General features: G+C 42.6%; 1 protein-coding gene across 1 annotated transcript in view; it reads left to right on the forward strand.

Moving 5' to 3' along the window:
* ZFYVE26 (zinc finger FYVE-type containing 26) overlaps nucleotides 1-27,601 on the forward strand; it is a 70,226-nt gene that overhangs the window by 39,739 nt on the left and 2,886 nt on the right. The window contains exons 26-41 of the mRNA XM_084630619.1: nucleotides 5,158-5,404; nucleotides 6,478-6,576; nucleotides 12,092-12,249; nucleotides 12,939-13,108; nucleotides 14,053-14,084; nucleotides 16,350-16,486; nucleotides 16,608-16,828; nucleotides 17,509-17,656; nucleotides 18,794-19,003; nucleotides 20,457-20,675; nucleotides 21,905-22,102; nucleotides 22,771-22,973; nucleotides 23,806-23,947; nucleotides 24,421-24,480; nucleotides 25,795-25,977; nucleotides 26,768-26,812. Of these exons, the coding sequence (XP_084486745.1) occupies nucleotides 5,158-5,404; nucleotides 6,478-6,576; nucleotides 12,092-12,249; nucleotides 12,939-13,108; nucleotides 14,053-14,084; nucleotides 16,350-16,486; nucleotides 16,608-16,828; nucleotides 17,509-17,656; nucleotides 18,794-19,003; nucleotides 20,457-20,675; nucleotides 21,905-22,102; nucleotides 22,771-22,973; nucleotides 23,806-23,947; nucleotides 24,421-24,480; nucleotides 25,795-25,977; nucleotides 26,768-26,812 (2,472 nt within the window). The remainder of the gene's footprint in view (nucleotides 1-5,157; nucleotides 5,405-6,477; nucleotides 6,577-12,091; nucleotides 12,250-12,938; nucleotides 13,109-14,052; nucleotides 14,085-16,349; nucleotides 16,487-16,607; nucleotides 16,829-17,508; nucleotides 17,657-18,793; nucleotides 19,004-20,456; nucleotides 20,676-21,904; nucleotides 22,103-22,770; nucleotides 22,974-23,805; nucleotides 23,948-24,420; nucleotides 24,481-25,794; nucleotides 25,978-26,767; nucleotides 26,813-27,601) is intronic.

Consider the following 27,601-nt stretch of genomic DNA (forward strand, 5'->3'; position numbering starts at 1 on the left):
GGTTCTTATAACCTTAATACATATTCTTCACAACTCAGAGATAGATGTAGGTTTCATTTTTAGAAGGTACACACTATACATTTTTAAGTGATTTATTTTGAAAACTTTTCAGATTAGATTTACAGCTATATCAGAAAATGAATGATTGTTTGGTTATTTTATTTACCAAAGGTAATTGAAGCAGATATTTATGAAGTCGTTGGGAGGTGAACTATCTTCAATTCAACAGGTTAATCATAATATTTGGAGGATTTTCTTGCCATGCTGTATTAGGAGGAGACCATCACCAGACTGACGACATTTAAATTGTTTTATTTAACTAAAACAACAATGTTATGTATTCTGGATTTTTTTCTTCAACAGCAAATGTATAATAATTTAACAAAACAAGAATATGAATATTTAAATTTAGTTAAACATTCAAGTTTTTTAAAATCAGGTTTGTTTTCGTTAAAATTGTTTTTAACTAAAATAGTTAAATGAAATAGTCTCTTTAATTTTTTGTTTTTTAAATATGTCAGCCAGGTCAACATGAGAAACTTAAAATATTGGCTTCTGCAGCTAACTCAATTGTCTTTACCTTAATTTTCCTCTTTGTTCATAATCTGGAAAAGAAAAACAAGCTTTCCTGCTTTTTCAGGTCCCAAATGATTTCTCAATTTGGAATGAATTAGTCCAAAGGAAGAAAATATTCTTTCTACACTGGCAGAAAAAGCTACTCCTCTTAAAAGTGAGATTATCACGTCAACAGTCCCAGAATCCAAGTGCTTAAGTGATTTACACCAGTGATTTTTATTAAAACATCATCAGCAAACATATATTTCTTGAATAGTTCACCTTATCTCTGAAGTTTATTGTAGTTGGCATTATGGAGGGATGATTGCTGGATGTCCATGTCCTAGCCAACTCCTCTTCTTCAGCAGTTAAGGTTTGACCCTGGTATCGAGTATTGAGAATATTTGCAAGAAAATGAGCTGGAGATAGTGCTTGTCCCATTCGTTTTTTTTAATGCTTGTAATTTAACTCTGTCATTGCATATTTCTCTTTTTAAGATCTCACTCAGTTCCTTCCAAATTTCAACAGCGTAGCAATAAAACAGCTATTTCCCTGCATTGTGTTCAAGGCTACAGAAACAGGCTTCAGGGTACTCAGCATATGTTCAACATTTCTCTTAAGCCCAACGTTGAGAACTTTGGCTATGACAGTGCCATCTATTTTTTTTCACGATTTTGTTCACAAACTGTCGTCAGATTAGGCCAGTTCTTGATACAGTGCTCAAAACAGTCCACTGCTGAGTTCCATCGCACATCTTGTGGGAGAGTTAGCTTGGTTCCCCCCACTTTTTTCAGAGCAGCTCTTGCAAAGTGGTTGTTACAGAAGTATTTTGCAATTTCAACAACATTAGCCTTTATTTCTGGAACGCTGAAGTCTTTGGCTAGGAGGTGCATCAAATGAGCACTGCAACCCTATGTTGTTAGCTTGGGACACTCCTCGCTCTCTTCTAAATTTCTTCTCATCTTGGATAAATTTGCAGCATTGTCTGTGACCAAGCTGCGTACTAGACATTTGAATTTTTTTTCAGTGTGTTATAGCTTTTACTGCTACTTGTAAGTATTCTGCTGTGTGTGCATTTCCTGATGTATCAATTGTTTCTGTAAGGAAGATATTCCCTTCTTCTGTTGTGACACAAGCACATACAACAGGATCATTGTGGACATTGCTCCACCCATCAAGACTCAGGTTAACAATTTTACTGTCTAGACCTTTTGCACACTGCTCAATTTCTCTTTCATACACTTTATCCGGCAATTTGTCTGCAACATCTGCTCTGTTGCGTGGACTGTATCCTGGTCTTAATAACTGAACCATGTTAATGAAGTATGGGTTCTCAATCATACGGAAAAAAAAGTTTGTTGCATAAACAAACCAGGTGATTTTTTCATCAATTACCTCTTTTTGTAATCTACTGGTTCTTATCACAAACTTATCTATGGTTGTTTCTGGATGATGGAGATTTTTTTTCTTTTCTTTTTGCTATAGGTGATACAGTGTGGCTATGTGACCTACATGATGTGACTGAAATACTATAATTGACAGTTAGCTCTGAAACTATAGAAAATGATGGTGATCTTGAAGGTGGATAGTCTTCAGAATCCTGTATATTGAGGATGGATTCTCCTAAACAAAATAAGTCAATTCAGTTATTTATTATTACCATACTGCTCATTTAGTATTACTCATTGCATTCACTGACACTCAGTACTACTTTAAAGGTCAAAATGGAAAAGGAAGATCTGCCTATTTCAGCTATTTATTTTTTATCACAGCTGCATCTAAAATGATTGTACCGCAGGGTAACAACTATATTTTTTGCTCAAACATGAGAATTTAAGAATAGTCCAGAAGGAAGGCAGGCAATCCTTAAGAAAGAAGTATGAAATACAAAAGTTTACCAACCTGAAGATCCTGCATGTTCAGACATGTTCCTTTCATCATCTTCAACGCAGCGTCCTCCTGAGAAAGAACACTTCTCATGATGTTGTTTCATTCGGGCAACCAGGCCTTGCATTTCTTTGTTGCACTGTTTGCATTTTGCATGCCTGCCTGTCTTACCCGCAGGTAGAGGAACTTCATTAAAATATTCCCAAACTGGGTCTCTTTTATGGCCTGCTGCCATTATGGGTTTTCCCTTCTAGTGAGAGAATGGTATGGTAGATCTCAAATCAGTGAAGGATACACTCAGAGACCTCAAGACTTCTGGAATATGCTGCTCAAACAGTTTCACTTTTGTTTCTACTGCCTGTCCCTCCCTTCTCACATTTATCTCCAGACTTCTTCTCCTTGTCCAGATCTATTCTGCCCCCAACAATCTTTCTGTTCATTGAACTTTTTGAAACTTTGCACTTTTAGAGAGTGTAAGGGATTGACTCTGTGTACACAAATTTGCAGATGGACAATAGGGTTGAGGTCTGTTATTTCCCACCTCTATATATTTATTTATTTATTTTAAAACATTTTCACTGTTAACAAGCATGTGATCTCTGGAGACACAAATCCACAGTTTGAGAACTGCAAAACTAAGCATCTCTGATGGTATCTTCTAGACTGAGCACTGAGTCCCATTGGATATAGAAAAATTAATCTAAATCTATACAAAAGCCCCTGGAACCCCATAAGATTGGGTCCCTAATAATGAACTATTGGAACTTATTTACAAAACTTTTCATGAATATATTGCCTCATACTATAGAATTAGAATTTATAATCCTTTTTCCATGATAAGATATCTTTGAACTATAATATATATATATATAATATATATAAATATAATAATTAAAAAGTATTTTAGATAGGTTTTTTTCCCTCAAAAAGCATTTTATCAAAAAAAATCTGTTTTAAATAAAAAAAATCCATTTTTTTTTAAATTTTATTTTAAAAAAACATTGATTTTTATCCACTGTGGAAGGAATCGTCAATTGCACATACAAAATGGGAAATGACTGCCTAGGATGGAGTACTGCAGAAAAAAATCTGAGGGTCATAGTGGATTCACAAGCTAAATATGAGTCAAAAGTGTAACACTGTTGCAAAAAAAAAAGCAAACCTCATTCTGAGATGTATTAGCAGGAGTGTTGTAAGCAAGACACACGAAGTAATTCTTCCGCTGTACTCCAAACTGATTGGGCATCAAATGGTGGAGTCCAGTTCTGGGTGCCACATTTCAGGAAAGATGTGGACAAATTGGAGAAAATCCAGAGAAGTGCAACAAAAATGATTAAAGGTCTAGAAAACATTACCTATGAGGGAAGATTGAAAAAATTGGGTTTGTTTAGTCTGGAGAAGACTGAGAGGGGACATAACAGTTTTCAAGTACAGAAAAGGTTGTTACAAGTAGGAGGGAGAAAAATTGTTTTTCTTAACCTCTGGGGATAGGGCAAGAAGCAATAGGCTTAAATTGCAGCAGGCGGTTGAGGTTGGACATTTAGGAAAAACTTCCTTACTGGTGGTTAAGCACTGGAATAAATTGCCTAGGGAGATTGTGGAATCTCCATTACTGGAGATTTTTAAGAGCAAGTTAGGCAAACACCTGTCAGGGACGGTCTAGATAATACTTAGTCCTACCATAAGTGCAGGGGATTGGACTAGATGACCTCTCAAGGTCCCTTCCAGTCCTATGATTCCTCCTTGCCTTGGGAGAGGGAATGAATCCCAAGCTTGTTCTTGGATAGAAGTAGAAAATACAATAGCTGTTTGATGCACTCTGAGCAATAACACTGCTATCTGTATAATATATAGCACATATATGGTGTCTTTCATTTTGAGGCTCTCCAGATGCCTTCCAGATGTGGGCAGTATTATTCCAATATTTGGATGGGAGAACGGAGGTGCAGAGAGAGCAGCTGCCTTTACAGAAGTCACACCAAATCCATGACAGAGCTGGGACTAGAACTTGGGTCTCCTGATTTTTGCCCTCCCTTGCTCTGGCCAGTGTGTCCCTTGCTCTTGCCACTATGCTCCACTTTAAGCAGATATTTAAGCAAACTGAATGGATTGAAGTCTCATTTATAACTGTGCCCTGTAACATTACCAGTATCATACCTGCTTCAGTGCTCCCTAAAATAACTGGTGCATGGTGCAATACTCTTCTGTTACCTAGCTTACCTGGTATATTGGAAAATGGCTATAGTAAGTGGCCATTCTTGAGGAAAGTACTATTTTCTGTCTCCATTTTACCCTATGATGAGTGTAATGGAACCGAGCAGCAAAAAATATTAAGGATTGGGTTAATTGTTGTTTTTGCCTGCTGTCTATTATAGTGGGAGAACAATATTCTGCCTTTCTATAACTCCTCTCTCCTGACAATCGTAAAGCATTTTACAAATGCTAATTACATACCTACTTCACAGGGAGGTTATGATATTTCATTATACAGATAGGGAAACAAACTCTCTTGCCTCAAGAGGTTTGCCCAAGGTTAATAGCAAGTCTGAGGCAGAGCCAGGAATAGGACCCAGGCTCTCAGGTATAGTCTTTAACCTCTCAATATCGCTTCCTCCCCCATATAGATCATTCTGTTGGGAGCTTTTTGGATGTAGCTAATCCTTTGATTCTGGCTATGTGATAATGGTCGGTCTCTGTCTCCTTCCTGTGTCCAAGGTGTTGCTGACTCTTCCTGAGCCCTACCGTGCTAGCTACTCCCACCTGTCGTCCAGGCCTCTGCTCATGCTGGAGCAGCTGCTCATGAACATGAAGGTAGATTGGGCAGCCGTGGCCGTGCAGACGCTGCACCAGCTTTTGGTTGGGCAGGAGATTGGCTTCACTGTGGAAGACATGGATGCTTTGCTCTCCAAGTATTCAGAGAGAGCCCTCCACTTCCCCTACTCATTAAAAGAGAAGAGATCAGGTGACTGCATTTCAGAATTTTCCCTTCTACCAGGAAAGGCAGGGGCAGAGGCTACATTGTTGTCAGTTACCCTTAAGAGCACCCTACCCCATTTTACTGCAGGGTTTTATACAACCAGATATCCCCTCCTAGTTCCAGCAGAGGGTATATTCTTTGAGAAGTCCTCCTCTTTTCACCACACCATGTGTTTTCAAAAGACTAGTGGCCCAAATAGTCTTAATTTTCACCTGCTGCTTTTTTCAGGGCCCTTTTCCTTTTACCATTTAATCTCATCCCTTTCAATGTAAATTCATTGATGGACTTAATATATAATAGGGGCTTCAATAGCATCTTGCCCAAAAACAAACAGGAGTTTGTTGTGTGGATCTAAATGGATAAAGTCTTTAAGACTTGACCCCTGTTTGTACTCTCTGCAAATCCCCCCGAGTATGTGGGCAGTTCTGTATGATTGGTTGTCTCTGCCTCAAGAGGTCTGGGACTGGAACAGCAGAGAGTGCTGCAGATCAAAGGAGGTGCATCAGCAGAGCTGTGCATGAGAAGCCTGCACAGCATTTGCTTGCATTATGCCTCCCTCTAATGGTTGAGCTTGTTTAATAAAACATGCATCTTTTTCTTGTTCCAGTCAGTTGCTTGCAGGAGATCAAGTCTGACACTCTAATATTAGTATGTGTGTTTACCCTGCCAGGGAGTTAGATACTTCCTCTTTGCTTTGACCATCCTGTTCCAGTGGAGGGGAACCAAAGTCAGATTAACAGTGTTGTTATATCTGTCACAAGTGTGGTATTCTAGCAGAGAGTTGCAGCACCTGTCCCATTATTCCTGTGTCTTTCACAATTGTCCTGTCCCGAGATAGGGAGTTTCTCTCTCTCTGTTTAGGTCTCTGAGCAGTAAGACCTGTGTGTGTAGTTTGCATGCTGTAGAGTTAGTTAATTTGTGGGCTAATCTGCATGAAAGATGTAGTTAATCCCGTGTGGACTGACCCTTTTTTGCACACTGCTGTGAAGGGGTTATGCTAATCTTCCTGCTGGCAGATGAATGAATGACCAATATTTTATCTATTTCCTTTGCCCTAGATTCTGTGATTCGCACCCAAGAGAGTCTCAATCAGGTATCTGAGTCAGATACCTCGTCTAAATCAGGATCAGCAGAACTGTCTCCTGCCAGTTTTCCTGGTAAGGAAAAGGTCTAATGGTCATACTGTTTCTGGTCCTCTTCTTACTCCTTCTCAACCTCATACTCTGCCCTAATCCTGCATCCCACCCCTCTCTTTAAAATAACAGTAGTTACACGCTCTGTTCAAATTCAGCACAGGTGAGTAATAATCTATCACTGTTTGGAGGTCTAGGAAACATGAGTTTGTAGGGAGAGGGTCTCAGTTTGGTTCTTAGAGGATAGGTGTCCACATCACAAAAACCACCAACACAATTGGCACTAACTGTCCCCTTTCCAGCAGTCTTGGCAGAGAGGCCAACGGCTGAATGGGCCATGGAGACTGAACTTCCCTTTTGCTCCTGAAGCTTTTCCCGCCATGTCAGGGTGAAAGCAAATGGGCAGATGGTGGTATAGGATAAGCTTGTGCTGCCAACACTTCTACAGTATCTGCTCTGTGACTAAACAGGATTTCAAACTCCAAGGCTGTCACCTTGGCACTCTTCATTGTTTGTTCGGGAGATCGAGCAGAGAACCTCAATCTGGATCCCTTGTTTTGCCCCTCTGACCTTTCCCCATTCCCTATTTTTTCATTCTTTATCCTCTGTAACTAATTGTTTTCTAGGATCAGAGGCCCCTCCCCTCTCCTGAGGGGCAGGTCTTCAGTTGTCTCAGTGGGCTCTGATCACTGGTCTAGAACTCTCATATCCTGGCACTTATTAGCGAAAGCAAAATAATTATTTAAAACAAAGCAAACCTTCTGAAAAGTATATGCAGCTAGAAATAAAATGTACTTAGTTCACCATCACATCAGCCCTGAGTGACATTGAAGAGTATATGATCACACCTTCAAAGGTAGGCATTGCAATCTGATACTGAATCTGTGCTCCCAAGGCATGACTGGCAGGAATTCCCAGCACTAGAGTTCTAAAGGCATTGGTTGACCTGTCTCCTTAGAGGGTGGCATGCTTTGCTGTAGCTAGTTATCAGTGTTCATAATCAATCTGGAAGTGCATGTCAAGCAGTATCCAGCAGGGATCTGTCCTGGGTTGGGTTCTATTCAATATTTTCATAAATTATTTGGATAATGGCATAGAGAATACACTTAGAAATTCTGCAGACAATACCAAGCTGGGAGGAATTGCAAGCGCTTTGGAGGACCAGATTAGAATCAAAATGATCTGGACAAACTGGAGAAATGGTCTGAAATAAATAGGATGAAATTCGGTAAGGATAAATACAAAGTACTACACTTAGGAAGGAATAATCAGTTGCACAGATACAAAATGGGAAATGGCTGCCTAGGAAGAAGTACTGCAGAAAAGGATCTGGAAGTTTATAGTGGATCACAAACTAACTATGAGTCAACAATGTAATAGTGTTGCAAAAAAAGTGACCAGTTTTCAAGTACATGAAAGGTTGTTATAAAGAGAAGAGTGACAAATTGTTCTTAACTACTGAGGACAGGACAAGAAGTAAGGGGCTTAAATTGCAGCAAGGGAGATTTAGGTTAGACATTAGGAAAATCTTCCTAACTGTCAGGGTGGTTAAGCACTGGAACACATTGCCTAGGGAGGTTGTGCAACCTCCATCATTGCAGGCTTTTAAGAACAGATACACAAACAACTGTCGGGGATGGTCTAGGTCAGGGGCGGGCAAACTTTTTTGGCCTGAGGGCCGCATCAGGTTTCAGAAATTGTATGGAAGGCTGGTTAGGGGTGGCTGTGCCTCACCAAACAGCCAGGCATGGCCCGGCTCCCACCCCCTATCTGACCCCCCCCTCCCACCCCCACTTCTTGCCCCCTGACGGTCCCCCTGGGACTCCTGCCCCATCCACCCCTCCTGCTCTCTGTCCCCTGACCGCCCTGGACCCCCTGCCCCTAACTGCCCCCTCCCACCTTATCCAACCCTTCCCCCTTCCTGACTGCCCCCCTTGGGATCCCTGCCCCATCCAACCACCCTTTCTCCCTGACTGCCCCTGGACCCCCCCATCCCTAACTGCCCCATCCAACCCCCCTCTCCTTCCTGACTGCCCCCCCAGGACCCCTGCCCTATCCAACCACCCCTTCTCCTTATCCCCTGATCACCCCCAGAACCTCCACCCCGACTGCTCCCCTGGAACCCCTGACCCCTATCCACACCCCTGGCCCCTGCCCACCCCCCGAACTCCCCTGCCCTCTATCCAACCCCCGCCCCCTTACCACGCTGCCTGGAGCACTGGTGGCCGGCTGGAGCCAGCCTTGCACTGCACAGCACAGAGCACCGGGTCAGGCTGGGCTCTGCGGCTGCGCTGCCCCAGGAGCTCACAGCCCCGCCACCGAGAGCACACCGGCAGCATGGCGAGGTGAGGCTGCAGGGGAGGGGCCGGGGACTAGCCTCCTGGGCCAGGAGCTCAGGGGCTGGGCAGAACAGTCCCGTGGTCCATGGTTTGCCCACCTCTGATCTAGGTTATACTTAATCCTGCCTCAGTGCTGGAAACTGAATTAGGTGACTTATCAAGATCCAGTCCTATATTTCTGTGACTCTGAAAGTTGATAGAGGAGCTCTCCACAATGGCTGCTGCTCTTGCTGCATTTCTGCTCTTTCTTTTCAGCTGCGTAGATAACTCTTTTTCCTTTGTGAATGATTCTTTTCCTGACTGCCTCCTTTTCCTGATGGTCCTTTTATTTAAATCAACAAAAATCTCAAGGTATTTTTGGTGTTAAGTCCAACCCACCTTGCATACATCACCCAACCTTAGGTTTTAAATTTCTATTTGGTTACATCCCTACACTAGTCATACTCTGTTTCAGAAGGCTTGAGAAGCAGCCCCAAGTTATGTGATATAAGGGGCCCAAGTCCATACTCAAAAGTGCATCCAGAATTGCATGTGCAGATCAGGAAATTGCCTCCCTAGAAGTCTAGTGAAGCATAATCTAAGCACAGAAGCCTAAGTAGGCATGGTGTGATGTTTAGAGATGTTAACTTGCGCATGCAATTGTAGGAACCTACTTGTGGTTTCTTGTCTACTTTTGCAAGTTGACTTGGAGCTCTGATTTTGAGAAACTTTGGCCCAAGATTTCCTTTCTGGAAAGACAGGTCTGTTGCATGAGAAGCTTTTGGATGGACCATTGAGCAGCGATAGTCCTCTATCACTGCTTTCCTTTTCCTACTCGCTTTGTCTATCCCCAATTTTTAAAAAATCAATAAAGCTATGCCTATTCTTCACCATACTTCTTTGCTTATATGTTTGTCCCCATTGCCTACCCTTCATCTGTTTGCATCTTTAGATTGTAAGGACTTCAAGGTAGAGATTTCCTCTTTTCTGTGTTTGTATTGCACCCAACACAATAGGTGAGGACTGCAGTCACTAGATTTTAACTGAAGCAGGGTGCCTTGTCACCACTAGACTCTTAACACAGATTAGTTAGCATGTGTTACATCACACTTTTAAAATCTTAGTCCAGACAAGGCCCAAGAGACTGTGTCCTCTCAAAGAAGTGCTGCCCTGGATGCTGTGCAGGTTTGTGGGGGAAGGAGAGAGGATGGAGAAACCCTTCCACTCAGCAACCACCAAGCCCCACCCCAAATCATCCTGTTTGTTCTTGTGGCCACAAGACTGTTGGATATGGTAGGATACAAAAAGGAGTTTGTTGGGGGGTGGGGGGCAGGGGGAAGGTTAGGTTTTTAAAAGATGTTTTTGAGTTATGGACCAAATTTAAAAAAATAAAAAATTGAGGTCTGGTAATTGGAGCAGGGCACTCAAGATTCAGGAGGCCTGGGTTCTCTAATCCCTGTGCTGACACTGGCTTGCTCTCTCCTCTTCGGCAAACTGCTAATATCCCAGCACCTCAGTTTTCCTTCTATGAAATGGGATTAATATGCACCTACCTCAGGGGTATTTTGGAAGACTTAATCACTGTTTGATATTCTCATATGATGTTTGTGGCTTGGGCTCTGAAGCCAAGTGAGGGGAGTGGGCTTCAGAGTCCGAGTTCTAGCTTGAGCTGCAACTTCAAATCACAGTCTACGCAGCTATTTTTAGCTCAATAGCATGAGCCCAACTTGGGTTGGAGGCTCCCTGCCGGTGGCTGTGTACACATACCTATAGTGATCCCTGCTCCCCCCGCCACTCCTATAAATGGGGGAGGTCTGAGCCATGGCCTGGGACCAGACCCATTCTCAAGTAAAGCACCTCCTCACTATGCATGTGCAGGGGAGGGTAGTGGCTTTGCAGGGTGGGTATTTCTCTCACTTGACTTCCTTCTCTGAAGCTTTCTGTGCTCTCCTTCACGATGATCAGGCAATACAGATGATCAGAAGGTTACATTATTTGACAGGTACGGTGTGTTTAAAAACCATGAACTGGAGATAGGGAAGTGGTCCATGGATAGGGACCCTGGGAAAAAGGATTCAGAAGAGCAGCCTGGAGGATGTGACCCATCTGTGTGTCCTGTATTCCTGATACAAATGTTAGTGTTGGACTTTCTAGCTCCTATAACTGTTCAGGTATTATATGAAAATGAAATACTGAGTTTCACTTATGTCCTGCATGGATCTGTTGACCTCCTAATAGAACATCACTAACTTCTTTTTGCATCTGGCATTAATCTGCACTCCAGTGCTTGTCAGCCTGATGAACATGAAGTAACTTTCTCTTAGTGGGAGCATGTTACTTCAGCTGGAGTTTAAGTTGTTTCAGTTTTAGAAGTAGTATGTGAGGGAATTGGAATGGGTTACAGGTATAGTACAGGGTCCCCTTGCCTTTCACATCCAGGAGCCAATTCCTGTTCAACCCATGTTGGTAGTGAATATTTGACAGCTGTTTGATTTGTGTAAATACCCACATCCCACAAACTACTACAATTAATAGCACCAACAAGAGGCCAAGCTGGCAATCTCAGTAGTGAGACCAAGGATTTGAAAGGTCATGGAGACTAAATTATCCTTTTGCTGCTCAGAATTAATTCCTCCAGGCCAAGGATATGATGTGATGGTGAAGCAGGGGTGCATTGTGTGGAAGTCTAGGCTGCTGCTGTCCCATGTTGTAGTTGCTGTTGTGCTGAAGAAAAGTCAGTCTGGCACTTCTGAGCAGCACAGAATATAGCTGTGCAAACGCGCATGTATCTGGTGTTGCATTCCTGCCTTGTAGAGGCTCTCCAGGTAAGACTGGTTGATGACAAGGCACAAGCAAGCCCAAAGATCGCTTTTCTCCAGGTGTGGTGGGGATAGTGATGTATGGCTGCAAACACAAAAGCAAGATTTGCCTGTGGTAGTAGGTACTGAAGTGACTGGAAGAGTTTGCAGTCTCTATCAACATATGTTGTTGCAAGATGCCAAGAAGCCTCTTGTGCATTTAAGAAAGATCTTGTTACTTAAAGCATCTGAATGCCTTACGGTAGGATGTACCATGTCTAGCATGGAGGGTTGAAAGGTACTAGTAATCTTTTCATTGGTAACCAAGAGGGTCAGTCTGACTGTGCTTTAGCATGTGGTCTGGTTTCTGAAATTCCACTAAGCAGCCTAAATCCAATGCCACATATGGCTTGGTTCTCCAAGGTATCATCCAATCTTCAAGTCCGAGAGAGAGAAGCCTGCCTCGGAATCTGTTTCCTCAAGAGTTTGTGCCACCTGAGGTGCCACCGTCAAAGCAGCAATGGATCCCCGATGAAACTGAAATTACATGCATGGTCTGCAAAACGGAACGTTTTACTATGGTAAGGAACCCAGTTCAAATACAGATACTCATAAGGCTGTGGTGGGGCATGTGTTGGTGGTTTCGTTTTTTTGTTTTCCCTGCAGCCGGTGATTTAACATGAAAGCTAATTCAGATGGACTGTTTCGTAGGAGCCCCCCATGATGCTAGCAGTTTGTCCCTTATTATGTTCATATCGTCCAAATTGCCAGTCAAACAGATGTTGAAGGGGAGATTGTGAGGTTTAAATGTATTTGAGGTGACAGGCTACACTGATGGCTCCTGAAAGATCTTTCTGGGGCAGGTGAAGTGATAGAAGTAGAGCCTAGAAAGGGGAAAACTGATCCTGGGAAAATAAACTGTTAAGGGTCTTGTGGAATGTCATCTTGTTCTTTTCCAATCAAAGACAGTCTACCGAACTTCTGCATCTGGAGAGCTAAAAGCTGAAAAGCCAGACTTTGGCAAGCTAGTCCCAATTGAGCACATTGTCCCTCCCTGCCATCACCGCCTTTGGGGAAAAAACAATCAGTGGGCAGACCTTAAAGAGATTTTTGAAGCCTGAGATGAACAGAAATTATTTGCTCTTTGCTGTTCATTGTTTTTAATAGGGTAAATTCGCCTATGAGCTGAGTGGCTCTAATAAAGGAAGGAAATGTCAGCTGCTAATCTACTACACTCTTCCAATTAAGCATAACCTCTCTTGTGTCTCAGTTTAATAGGCGCCATCACTGCAGACGTTGTGGGAGGTTGGTGTGCAGTTCTTGCTCTACCAAGAAAATGGTGGTGGAAGCTTGTAGAGAAAATCCGGCTCGTGTATGTGACCAGTGCTACAGCTACTACAGCAAGCATTGTCCACCTGTTTTAGCCCAAGACACAAGCATGTAAGTCCTTGCATACAAGTTCTGCATAGTTCCATGTTCCCCTCTTCCCAGCTCTGTTTGTGTGTGAGACAGCATAAGTACAGCAGTGCAAGCACTGTGCTTTAATCTGACCAGAAGGAGCCACCTCCATGGATTCAGAAGTGAGGCTGTGGATTAAGTAGTCCTTGGAGATTGAGATTGCCGATGAAAGGGCCAGTAATGATGAAGGGTTTTGTGATGTGGATGTTTTCCCCTGAAAATGGGACTGAAACTCATTTCATACAGACTCATTGAGCTGGTGGAGGGTGTGGTGAGGAGAAGTGGGAGAGCAGTCACCTCTCTGCCCTGCTATCAGTGGACCTACTGGGAAGAGATGAGCACAGTGCAGTTTTGAAATGGTACATGAGGGAAGAATGAGCAGTAAATCAGGGGAGCTTGTGGCATTTCCAAATATATTAACAGGGCCCTAAATTTTGTTTGTGTGGGGCAAGGAAGCCAAAGGGGGACAAGTAGGTTGGACGATAAAGGATTTAAGTATTTCTTGTTTTTTCTGTACTGTGGCTGGTGGTGTGTGGGGGTGTGAGGTAGCATAATCTGGGGGCAGAGCAGAGAACTGGATGCCAGGAACTCCTGAGTTTTAATCTCATCTCTGACACACACTTCTTCTTTGCCCTTAAGCAAGTCTCTTAACTCCTTACTGCCTGTTTAATAGATACAATACCTTTCCTTCTGGAGGTTATAAGGAATAATTATTTAATGTTGGTGAAATGTTCTTAGTGCCACATACTTATTTTTCCATCTGTGTATTTTTTGGGGAGGGGAGAGGTCATCAATTATTTTTTATAACTAATGCTACGAAAATGTTAGCAATATTGAACGAGCCATTTTCTTAACTGCCAGGCTTTAATCACTCTTTCCTCAGTGTGTTGGAATGGGTGTGAAGCTTCTGTCTCTCTGTTTTACAGCACAAAAGAGGAAGATCAAAACTTGATGGAAGGTGAGAACAAAGTAACGTTCAATTTCTGCTTTTAATGTGTACGATTGTCATCTTTGTACGACAATTGCTAATAAGCTGGAAGCTGTTCTGTAGCTAAAGGATCCAACAGCACTTCTAGTAATAAAATCTCTGCTGTTTTCAAATATCATTGGTCTGAAGTCAGTCATGCAGGAAACTATGAATGGAGTTGAGGATTGAGCTGCTGGGTTCCAATTCCAGCTCTGACACTGTCTAATTGTATGACCATGGGCAAGTCACTTAACCTCTCTGTGCCTCAATTTCCCCATCTTTCAATAGTGTTGTGAGACTTCATTCGTATTTATAAAAGCACTTTGCTCTTCTCAAGCATCTTCATGCAAAGGATCTCAAAGTACATCATTATAAAAGTTGAAGTATTTTTCTCTCTGGCTGCTGGTCTAGGACCTGTGGATCTTGCAAGCATTTGTTCTGGTCTTCCAGAACATTTCCAGGTCTGGCAGGTCATGAGAAAAGGGCCCACGAAGTATGGGTGCTAGTTGAAATACTGAAATTCTTCTAGTAACTAAGGTTAAAACATAAAAATTTTTAAAGCTTCTCAATAGTTCCACAAACCATAAATACAAGCTAGTATTTTCCTCTCTCCCAGTGAAGTGTGACAGGCTGTTTATTGTCAAAAGCAGGTCTTGTTGCTGTGCTCCAGAGGAGCTACAATGGTCAGGCGAAGAGCAGCTAGTATCAGATGTCTAATAAATAGAAGGATAAATACTTCAGACTGAAGCAACTGAAAATGGAACTTCTGGTCAGTTGCTGCTGGAAGATCTTTGTCTTCATTACTTTGTTCAGTCTTTCATTTGTGTCCAGTATTTAGTGCACATCATTTCATTGGACTTGTGTAGCTCCTCTTGAACATGGCAACAAGGACAGCTGCATGGGACTTATAGAGCCTCAGACTTAGCAGGGGAAGAACCAGAGCAGAGTGATGCAGCAAAGTGATACTGACTTTATGGGACTATGGGGATGTTTTGCTGAATAAGGATATTAAGAACTTGGATGTCACTCACACTTTTAAAATGGGCTTGTTCTGATTGCCATCTGTTATCTTCCAGTTCAGTTTGGACATAATTTTCTGTATATCTTAAGGTTTTCTACTGCTGCCTGTCATGGTACAATCGGAGTATGTTTCATAGCAATAGACAGTTTCATAGCATAAATAGTCCTTGGTGGACTTTGTGGAGTCTGTGGCGTTTTTCCCTTTTGAGGGAAAAACTTTGCTTGGTGTAGAATTTGGATTTTGAAAGGGGGTGTTAGTTGGCTTTTGTGGCTCAGTGTTGTCACTTTTAGCAGCTAGTATCTCAAATCACTTCATCAGAAGGGTAATGCTTCCCAAGTTGCTTTAAGATGGCCTGCAGCTTTGGTCTGACTACAGCATATGTCAATTTTGATGGGAGAGATTCTCAGCTCAGAATTAAATTTGGGACCAAAAAGCCAGATAGTAATCAGAATGATCTGGTTTTCATGGTCCCATATCTCATGAATTACAGTACCAGGGCTAGAAATTAATGCTATATATCACTTGAAATCTGAGATCCCTAGCTTTCCAGGGGTTGGAGCAGATACTCTTAGCAATCTCACTTTGAGGTACTGGACCTTTAAAAACTCATTGGTCTGATCCCTCAAACTAACAGTACTGTTTTGACATTGCTCCAGAGCTACTGGAACTTTTTTCCAGATTTGAGTTAAGGTTTTGGGGCTGCACAGTCCATCAGTGCAAAGCCTAAAAAGAAAATAAATAAGTTGGTAAGTCATGTAGTGCTTCATCTATAATCCGTTTATTCATTCCCCTTCTCAGACTCAGTGACTTCCCTTCTACCACCCACAGAGCACTTATCTCCACTGATCTTCTGACAAAAAAACAGAAATATTGTAGCTCACAGGTGGTCAAAAAAGAAGGTGGGTATACTGTAATGGAGTGGCACCAAAAGAGTTAAAAATACCCTGAATTGGGGATATGGGTGTTCATTGAGGAAATATTTTAGACAGTATAGAAATTGATGTTTGGGAGTGGAAATCTGCTACTGAGCATATGCAATAGCTGCTTTCTGTGGTTCTGTGCTGTGCGTGTTGTATAGGTGAGATTGTTTCATCCCTCTAACTTCTGGAGTGTGTGCTGAGAACAGCACAGGTAGCTCTGATGATAAAGCATACAGAATAACTTTGTGACATGCTTTCTGCCTGATTTTCTGCCCCTTCCAGGATGATTCTGATTAACTGATTCCTCTTTCTCAGCAGTACAGACCTGTGGTAACGGAGGTTTGGATTGCTCTGTAGTGATGAGAGTACCCAAGGCAACTGAACTTGAGTGGCTTCTTTCTCTGAGTGAAGATGAAAATGAAATTGTGCGTAACGAATTTTATTATGAACAGGTAAGAGCTTGAGAGACAGAGAGGTGAGTCCAATGTAACCAGTTCCCTTTAGAATTCTATTAAGTGCTGTTGTAGTGTCCATTTACAAGCTCTTGGGTCTTTCTTTACTCTTAATTGACAGGCCCCTAGTTCTTCCTTGTGTATTTCCATCCTCAGTCTGCACTCAGATAGCACAGCATGTGGCCACCAGCTGATACAGTGCTGCTGTAAATTGTCCCAAGGTCTGATTAACCCTGAAGTGGATGCTGGGCTTCTCATGGACATCATGAAACAGCTGCTTTTCAGTGCCAAGATGATGTTTGTAAAAGCTGGAAGGAGCCAGGATCTAGCTTTGTGTGACAGGTAAGTTGCCAGCTGTCCTTTTGGATTCGTTGGAGCTCTTAGCCTTCCTTTAACGAATTAAAGTGGTGGTGAATGGTGCTGGACTAACCTCTCTAGAGGCTAGAGAGTGACCTGTTTATCCACAAAATCACTATTGGGAATACTAGACTCTTGGAGTAGATGGGAATAAATCTCCCTGACTGTTTAAACTTGCTGCTTTTACTATGGGAGATTTTTTTTTTAAGCTTAACATTTTGCTTGTTTTCAGACACTTGTTTAGTTTAGGCTTTTACAATGGTACTTGTCAGGCATTTGAATTTTATTCCTTCCTGGGGCATCAGTGTAAGGCAAAATAGAGTGGGAAGTGCAATGCAAGGGGTCCCAGCTGTTCAGGTAAATGTACCACAAAACCAGACTTGACAGTACTGGTTAGTGTTTCCACAGGCTGTATTAGCCAGTCTGGTTGAATGAGAAGTAGCTAGCCGGAGCAGCAAAATGGCTCTAGGACAGTGCATTAAGGAAGGGAAGTAGAGTTAGAGTACCAGAGACAAATTTGGAAGTACCAGTTGTTGGGAATCACCAATGTAAAAGATACTACAGGCATAAGGGCTTTGAAGATCCTTGCTAATGAGCCTTAGAGTATAGTGATATGCTGTGTGTGCACGTGCCCACTCACTTCATTCCTGCTTCCTTCCGAACAGTTACATCAGCAAGGTGGATGTGCTGAATATTTTAGTTGCTGCTGCCTATCGCCATGTACCATCTTTGGATCAGATTCTGCAGCCTGCAGCAGTAACGAGGCTAAGGAATCGGCTTTTGGAAGCAGAATACTATCAGTTAGCTGTTGAGGTAACAATAACGGGGGGATGAAGGTGTTAACCCCCCCCCTTTTTTTTTTTAAATCGTCTTAGATGGCTTGCTTTCCCCACTGAACTTAATTTATGTGATCTCTGATATTAAAGTACAATGGGATGTGATTAAAAAAGGAAAAACTTAGGAAATATTTTCAGATGCTCAGTTTAACAGTGAGCTGCATTCTGCTTGGGAACAGTCTGCCAAGGGGAGTGATGTGAACCCCATCATTTCATCCAATTCCAATTAGGACAGGCAAAAAACTAAAAATGCACTGTCAGGAACAAACCTTGCATTGGTAGGGGAGCTAGGACATTCAGCCTAATAGATCTTTCTTTTCTGTGATTTGATTTGTACTTAAGGACTCTCAGAGGCCTGCTAGGACGGACAACTTTGAAAAACATTCACTTATGAGACAATGATAAACCTTGACAGCTCATCTGGTCATATGGCTTATCTTCTGCATTTTGCCTCCCTACCCCCTTGATTTCATAAGCCTCTGGTTGTGGCATCACAATTATTATGAAGAGGATTATGATGACACAAACAGGATTAGGATTTCTAGTAGGGAATAAGCAGCATGAGCAGATGAACTGTTAAACAAAAATGGTTTCTGTTTACATGCAAACATCTCTGCTAAAGAAACTGTGGGATGAAGTTTTCTATCAGCAGATTTGTGTGAAATGAATGTTGCCAAAATGTTTCCATGAAGCATCAGCAAGTCTATAAACAGAAAACCACTAACACTTCGTATCACTTTCTAAACCACAAACCTGTTTAGTGTTGTTCTGTTCTTGTAATAAAACTATATAAAATCTACTATGAAGGGGAAAATTACTTTACCTTTATGAATGTAAAAACTGTTGGATTGAACTATCCTTGACCGGTGATTGATTAAACTCTTCCATTACATTTGCAATCGGAAAATCCTTCCATAATCAGAGTTTGTGGGTAGTTCAGTAGCTAGTATTTAAGGTCACTAATGTGGAACTGATAAAGGCATTTCTTAGTGTACAAGAAGACATTTCTTCTTTGGGCAATGGAAGGTCCCTGATTTAGATTAGGAGTGTAATTATCTGCTTCTCCTGTGCTGTCTCTGTATTATGTACTACTAACTAATGCTTTGGGGTTTAGGTTTCTACAAAGACTGGGTTGGATCCAGGTGGCGCATGGCATGCCTGGGGTATGGCTTGCCTTAAAGCTGGGAACTTAAGTTCAGCAAGAGAGAAATTCAGCCGATGCTTAAAGCCACCCTTTGATCTGAACCAGTTGAATCATGGCTCAAGGCTAGTCCAAGATGTGATACAATATCTGGAGTCCACTGTGAAACCCATACTCCTGGTGGTAAGAGGCTATTCTACCTGTTCTGGAGAACTGTACCAAAACTGTCAAAGTCCTGAGGCTTTGGCACAGTTCTTTAGGAAGAACATGATTCAACCGAGGGAGAGGGGACATCCATAGCATATTATAGGGGTTAATGCTGGAGTAGTATTTTGCGGCTGCTTTTGTCTTTTTGACATGATTTGCATCTGGAGCAGATGGTGTGAGGATTTGCACCACAAATACTGAAGCCTATGCAGAAGCCCCACTGGCTGCACCCCCCAGTCAGTGACTGAGAGCAGAATGATGGGGTTCTGTTTGTGTAGTGTTGTGCCCAGTAAATGGGGAAGAAGCTCATCTTTTGAAGGTTATGCAGTAATGCAGAAGCACATCTGACTGCTCTTTGGAGGCCAATGTGAAATAGGGTGGAGGTCTCAGTCTAGTTCTTAATGAACTGGTGTCCATGTCACTATGTATCAGAAGTGGCACTAATTTCCCCCGTTGTTGATCTCAGTTAGAGGCAGCAAGGATTGTATGAGTCCTAGAAGAGACACTCCTCTTTCCTTCGACCATCACTGGTGCAGCCCTTCCAAATTAACTTATGGTACTGTGACAAAGGTCATTATTAAGAAGCCTGCATTTTTGGTATCAATTCTGTGTTGTGTGGCTGGAGAACTTTAGTTTCCCAGACTCACAATTCAGAATCTGCTGCCAGCACTAGATTTGCTTTAACACCACCACCACCAAAAAACCCTTATCCATTGCAGGTGGAAGTTCAGTCTCTTTTGATTGGCACTGATTTTGTAATTAAACCAACTTTTTATATCTTTATTACAGAACATACAAAGTGTCTTTATGAAGAGACTAAGTTCCATCCATCTGTACAATGTGATGTCGTATCTCTTTTGTCAAGAACTTCTGATAGTCATGTAATAGTTGAGGGTGAAACTTGAGACGTCAGAACCTCCAGATTGAAAATGTTCCTTTTAGAATTTATATAGTTTGAGTTTACTGTAAGCTATAATTAGGTACTAACTAAAATTCAGGCCCCAATTGAAGCTTTGAATTTTTAAGTAAACTGCTATCCCAAGAGGGCTTCCCCCTATGATTATATTTGTTCTCCTAAAATTTCTGGTCTTCAGCAAATATGCATTTTAGTCTCTGACTTGCTGTTTTATCAGAAGTCTCTATCAGCAGTGGAAATATCTTTAAAAAAACAAACCTCCTATAAGGACCCATTCATATTGGGAACAGATCCACAGTAGCTACAGTCATGTTTAAGCATCATTGCTGCTAGCAAGGTTTGAATACAGTTTCCCTATCCAGTAACATGGCTGGAGTTTCATCCCATGTATATCACAGTAGAAAAAGAGAGGGGGTTGGCTGATACGCACTAACCCCAGGGAGACTCTGCAGAATAGTCTTCTTGTTAATCGTTCCTGGACAGTCCCATGTCATTGATTCTCTGTCTTAATAGCAGGATGATGACTACTTTGCCACATTGAGAGACCTGGAAGCAACCCTGAGGACACGAAGCCTGTCTCTGGAGATGATGTCGGAAGGGAAGATCCAACACAACAGCTACTATCAGGAGTGCTTGTTCTATTTACACACTTATGGCACCAACCTAGCAATCATTAGCTTCTACATGAGACATGACTGCATGCGAGAAGCACTTCTGCATTTGTTAAATAAGGTGAGTAAAGAATTCTGCTGGCAGTGTCAGAATCTGCTCTTGTATCATCTAAATTGGAGATCTGAAAGCATTAGGAGGACTTCTCCCTTCCAAGCAAATCCAAGATGGTGACCAGGATAATACAGTATATATAATGACTAAATTCAAAATCCAGCGTGCTCTATTTCCTCTGAGCTTTCACTATTTATGTTCTCATTGTCCAGTCTCTCTGTGGATTTATTCCAAATGACTGAACATCTGTGTCATGTAGTACATTAACCAGCACTGTTCCATCTTGAAATTATTATTGCCCCATCCCCTTGCCAAAGTAGGGAAGGCTAGAGAAGAGAGCCATTCTCTGTTCTCCTCCAGTACTATCAATCCACCAGCTCTTACCAACATGAAAGCTACTGAAAAATATTTAAAACTTCTAGAGTGTGTGGGATTTTAGCTGGTTCGTTGGCCTATTAGAATTGAAATACATTTGATGTAGAACATACTGATTGACATACCTAACTCCATTATCCCCAATCTGTTAACTGGCTTACTAATAGGTAATTGTTTAAGTGGCCTTATCAGCTCTGGTTTCTCTTTATTATCATCAGTGTGATTGCTGTAGTTAGAATTGAGAAGGTCCTTTCAAAGCCCTTATTCTCAGTTACCTTTTGAACATATCCTTTTTGTTCTTAGCTTAGAAGTGAATTGTTTTTTGTTTTGTTTTTTAAAGAAAATCTGCTTGCTTTTGAGTGCCCAGTGGTGCACAAGCAGTTTTCCACCAGTAAAATTTTTCAGGTAATTCAAAACAATTTTAGCTTGAAAACTTCCTACCGCAACTTGGACAGAGAGACTTCAAATGGCAGTTCTCACTTTCCGGTTCTCTTACAGCAGTGCAAGGTTGTTTTGGTGCTGAGGCTCTCACCACTGCAGGGGAAGGATTCCACTGAAAAGTTAACCTGTTTCCACCAAATGTATTTTTTGTTAAAACATTTCTGTGCATACTGGGTTCTGTAACTTGTGCTGTGCAGTGGTTTTTAAAAAAAATAGCAAACCCAGTCACTACCCTGAATGCAGTGATTAAACAACATGGTAGCACCCCTTTAAAAAACAGTTCAAAGCCAGCAATTTGCTGGGTGCCTGCCTGTGCTCAGAATGTAGGGTTAACCTCTCTGTCACTGGTATTCCCTTCAGTAGCAAGAGAAAAGCCAATTCCTGCAGCTGATTCACCTCAAGCTCCCTTCTTCCCACTGTAGGAGAGCCCGCCGGAAGTGTTCATTGAAGGGATCTTTGTCCCAAGTTATAAAAGTGGGAAACTGCACATGTTGGAGAACTTGCTGGAAACCATTGATCCAAGTCTGGAGAGCTGGGGCATCTACCTGATTGCAGCCTGCAAACACTTGCAGAAAAAGAACTACTACCACATTCTGTATGAACTGCAGCAGTTTATGAAGGTAAGGGTGGGGTGTGTGGCCCCCCCCTTTATTGCTGAAATAGTGAATAGTATCACTCTATTCAGCAGTTTTACTTGGGTGTTAAACTCTGTGCCTTGGTCACGTTATGTTTTCTGTGAATTCCCTGGGATGCTCCGATGAAGTGAGCTGTAGCTCACGAAAGCTTATGCTCAACTAAATTTGTTAGTCTCTAAGGTGCCACAAGTACTCCTTTTCTTTTTAAGTGAGAGAGTAACTGCAGAGTCCATGTCTGCAGTTGTTTCCTGTTTCGCATTTTCTAACTGAAGTCCTTGTGCTTTGCGGATACATAGTATGTCTTTTGCTTGCTTAATTTTTATTGAATATAAGCTGGTAGGAACTTTTCTGATCTTAGGAAGACTCCAGGCAATACTGTCTATTCATATCTGCTGTGCTTATTGTCATGAATCTGATCTTGTTGCACCATCTTATCTGTTGCTTTAATTGTATGTCCTCTTAGGGAACCATAATGTTTGCTTTGTGTGAGCATTTTAGTACCAACAGTCAAAGTAGCTCTGAAGATGTTCTGCCTATGGATGCTCTCAGTCTTCTCCGCTTCTGAGATTCTTATAGTGTTTCTCAACATCATAGGTCTTAGCCTTGTTGTCAAATGATCCTCCTTTTAAAAGTTCATTACTTGTTTGTTCAAGGATCATGTCCGTGCTGCCATGACCTGCATTAGATTCTTCACTCACAAGGCAAAGTCTTACACAGAGCTGGGAGGCCAACAGAAATGGCTCCTGAAGGTCAAGGACCACCTCAAAATCTACCTGCAGGAGGTTTCAAGGAGTTCCGGAAGGAAAAAAGCTGCTTGCACTTTTCGGAAGAAAATGACAGCCACTGATGTATCAAGGTATCTGCAAAACAGGAAATGAAGTTCTGGGAATGAGGTTGCACTTGAGACTTGTCTTGATGAGGAAAACTGGTTGAGTTTAGGTTGAGCTTAGCTCACATACTCTAGCTAAACCCAGCCCAAAATTGACCTTTTTCCTACTGTGGTATACGGGAAGCACCGCTCTTCCTGGTCAAGACAAGTCTCAAGTGACAGAATGTCAGTCCCTGTACCATCTACCTCCTGTATGTAGGCAAAACCGATATGGGCATAGTCTATACAATTTACATTTTGTTTGCTAAACTTATTACCTGTATAGTAGCAGAGCTAGATGCGAGCCTTAGAAGTAAGAGTTAGATGGTTAACTGAATTTCCAAACTTTAAAATGTTGTTAGAAGTTTAGTCCTCTGTTTCTAACTTTTGGGGTGTCTATAACTACAGTTTTCTTAAGGTTTATTTTCATCTAAAGTTACTGAAACTTTTTCACACTTGGCTGCAGCTTAATAAAAATTAGTCTTTTTGTGCGTGTCTGGGAGTTGTTGTTAGAGATCCACAGCTGGTCGGTGTGTGTAACGCTGAACTTCACGTGAGCACTCGTAATGCATGTTTCCTATGCAGTTCTGGAGGGCACTTCAGTGCTGCAGATGGGGTGAGACAGAAGGAGCTAACGTTAATATTACTGTATGCCCAAGTCAAACAGCAGCTAAAATAGCCATTTTTAATTTTGTTAGAGACACATCTATCTTTTGAGACACTTTCAGTAATGTAATAATTTGTGGATGGTGCACTTCATTAATAGTTGTGTAAATGCGTCTCTGTACCCAGATAAATGAGAATTTTTTTCCCAATCTAGGCACATCAATACAGTTGAGCTACAGATGGAAGTCACCAAGTTCCTGCATCGGTGTGAGAGTTCAGGGACCTCTCAGATAACTGGCTCAACCTTGCCCACTCTCTTTGGAAACAATCACATGAAGATGGATGTAGCTGGCAAGGTACTAGCTGCTATTTAAAACATAACATTTGCTGCCTTAACTTGACCTGCTCTGTGGATTAAAGGATGATTTGGGGCCCTGGAGCACTCATCTGGACTCTCAAATAATACATAAGGTACTTTCCAGTTGTAGCTCTCAGTGCATTTTAAAGGTAGGTAAGTATCCTTATCCTTATGTTACAGGTGGAGAGAAGTTTAAGTAACTTGACTTCCATGGGGCACCTGACAACAGAACTCATGTCTTTGCCTCTCCCTCTCTGGATCATGCTGCCTCCCATTGTTAGAGACACTTCTTAACAAGGCGGTAAATTGCCTTTTGGCAAACGGTATTGCAGTGCTGAACTCAGGCAAGAGGCAGTAAAATACCTGGGCTACTTTGTACAAGTTACTTCATTTCCTTGTGAGTTTTCTACACATGACCAAATGGGAATGTCTCACTTTCCCCTATGTCTAATGTTGGAAATTTCTTCACAGGTCATGCTGGAAGGAAAGAACATTGAAGAAGGTTTTGGAATTGCATTCAGAGTCCTCCAGGTATGGAAAACCTAAGAAGTTGCTGCATGTAAGGTTGATCTCACTCCTGTAAAGCACCACTGTTTATTACCAGACCCTTTGCATCAAGTGGGGAAAACACAAGTTTCAGATCAGTCCCCATGTTTGTGTAAAATACAGACCAATCAATTATGTAGGTTCTAAACCTCCACGCATTGTCAGGGACCCCTCTCTGCCCTGGAAATGAACTGCCTGGCCAGCTTTTAGTTTAGAGAATCACTGACGTCAACTTCCAGATCCAATTAAGCTGGGGGAGGTTGTGAGTGTGTGAGGGAGTAGAGCTTAATTTTCAAGGTTCCCGTGTCTGTGTCTCAGTGTCATGCTGGCAGTTCTGAGATCTCTAGATCAGCCAGAAGGCTGTCTTGCTGTGCATCTGAATAAATTGGTGCCCGCTCATTCACTGAAGGAGAGGAGATTAGAGAGGGGGCACCCTGATGGGAGAGAACAAGTGAAGGAAGGGGCTCCATGCACCATATGAAGAGGAAAACTAGGGCACTGCCTGCTCTCCTGAGAGATGGGTCTGGTCTCTTCAGAGCCAATTAACTTGCCTCCTTGTTCATCCACAGAGTTAGCAATGCATTCCCTTCCTCCCTGCTGCTCTCCCAGAGTAAGCAAGCAGCGTTCTCCACTGCCTTGCACCTTCTTCAGTCATTCACCCAGTGCAAAGTGCTACACCAGGTATGAATGGAGAATTCAGATTTGGTAGCATTTGACACCCACTCTGCACAGGTGTCAGTGACTGCACAGGATATGGAGGCAGTGAAGAAACAGGCCCAGAGCTGGCACAATGCTATTCCCAGAGCCTGCTCATCCAGGGAGCAGAAAGTTTTAATTGGAAACTGTTCTTTTGGAAATGTGTCCCTCCAGCATGTGTGGATGGCTGAGGCTGAGATACTTGCCAGCCTGGTACTAGTAGCCCAGGTGCTTAGCTGAGAAGGACCCACATTAGTAACTTGGTGGGGGTGCAAGGGGAGAGTCTGCCTTGCATGGAGTGGAACAGACTGCAGCTGCCCAGATTTTCAGTGCAGAGGAGTGGCCTCTGGAGACTAGGGTCCCACTGTGATCTGAGTGACCTGGCCTTCACAAGCAAAGTGGCATGCTGGCCCTCTTGCCCTGAGGGCTGTACTTCTGTATGGAAAATGAGGGTGGCAATGGGCTGCGTTTTAGAGCAGTGTGGACTGTACTTGAGCCACATTCTGTTCTTCTAGCAGCACAGTGCTCCTCCTCTGGGCAGGCTTGGTAGAATCTGCCATGACTGAACATGCTGCTTTGATGCTTTCCATTTTCCCACTTCAGGACTTCCAGCTGGAGGCTGCAGCTGTGTACAGTAAAGTGGCCAAGGTGCTGGTGAAGCAGCAGAACTACAGTGAGATCCGGCAGCTCCTTAAATGCGTCAATGAATCTGGAGTTGCAGCCAAAAATGACGGGGATATCATCATCCTAAACTGCCTGGATGAGTTTAAGGATATCCCCTCTGAGGTAATGCTGCCCCCATGGCACCGTCTTCTGAGGTGGGATAGTCTAGAAAGGGGACAGTCCCTTGCCTCTCAGCATCCATACCATGCATTGAGACATGCTGTCAACCTCTTCTGGCCCCTTATTTTACATATTCTATCTCCAGAGAAATCAGTTTGCATCCCCAAAGGGAAATGGCTATTTGGGGGGTGTGATTGTCTAGCTACAGGGTCCTTTCCCTCAAATCTCCCAGCAAGGTGCTGTGCAAGTGGCATGCAGGAGAGATCCTTCTACCCAGTGGGATCCTCCCTTACGTTGCTGTTTGGGATGAGGAGGAGTGTCTTTCCATGAAGATCCCTTGCTGGTAGAGAGAGCACATGGAGGAGGGAGCACAGCCATATGTGCCCTCAAGAATTGCTGCCTGTATAGGAAGCCACCCGTTAAGATTGCCCTGCCCATCACAAAGCCTTTACATTGCTCTGTGTGTGTGTGGAGGTAGGGAACCCAAAAGACCTCCATGAAGCTACCACTGCCTAGAGGGGGGCAGGAAGTCCTAATGAGGAAAAGCTGCCCTCATGGAGTTCCTTGAAGACACGACACTGGTTTTGGGCCAGGAGGTAAGCTGCAGTAAAAGGGAAGATTTGGGCTTAGTACCAGGCACCTCAGGAACTGGGACAGTTGATGGCTGAGATGATTTAAACACCTTGCTGTAATTTCATCTGTGCAATGTTTTAATCTGTTAGGCTATAAAACTATAATGGTTTGCAATCTACAGTCCTCCAATTGTCACCTGCTTTTCCCCTTTGGGGTATAGGATCTGGACAATCTGATCCAGGATATGGACAGCGACGAAAACAAGGTGAGTAAAGTGTAATGGGAAACCCTTAGCTTGCTGTGGGAACGCTATGCCTAGAAACCAAAGCTTCTCAAGATTGAGCTTAGATACCTTGTAAGTGCCTGATCTCATCTCTTCTCCTCAACACTGGGAGTGAAGTGTACCCAAAAGTTAGAGACCCTTAGGTCTCTGAGAGCTACTGTGTGGGACTTAAAAGCAATGCAAAGATTCAGTTGGTTCTTTTTGGTTCTTCCTATTTTCTCATAGGTGCACTTAATTTCCCATGGCAGCAGGCAGCTGATGGGGATCTCTGTGCATCTAGGGAGACCAGCATTGAGCTCATTATTATTCCAGTGTTATATTATTGCCATTGTGGTAGGCACACACCGTCCTTTATCTGATCAATTTGGTAATTTCTCTTCTTTGTAGACTATGCTAAGACTGAAATACATGGCTTTTGTTAATTATATACACTGCACTTCTCTACTGTCTTCAGTATAAGGCTCTCAAATCATTTTACATTCGCAAATGGATAAATAGATTCTATTCCCATTTTACAGATGGAAAAACGGAGGCCCAGAGGTCACATGACTTTCTAGGGTCACATTCAAACCAGTGGCAAAGCTGGGACTTGACTCAGAGAGTCCTGATTCCCACTCTCCTGCTCTGACCACCAGACACGCTGTTCTGAGAAATTAGATTTGATTTCTGTCACTGCATTAAGTTCAATGCTACAGTGACCCTAATGTGAGCTTTTGAAAGAACTAGGCCATGGGCAGAATGCCTCTGTGAATCTTTGCTGTTCAGATATGG

The sequence above is a fragment of the Lepidochelys olivacea genome (assembly GCF_965140295.1).
Source record: "Lepidochelys olivacea isolate rLepOli2 genome assembly, chromosome: 6".
NCBI classification, from domain to species: domain Eukaryota; kingdom Metazoa; phylum Chordata; order Testudines; family Cheloniidae; genus Lepidochelys; species Lepidochelys olivacea.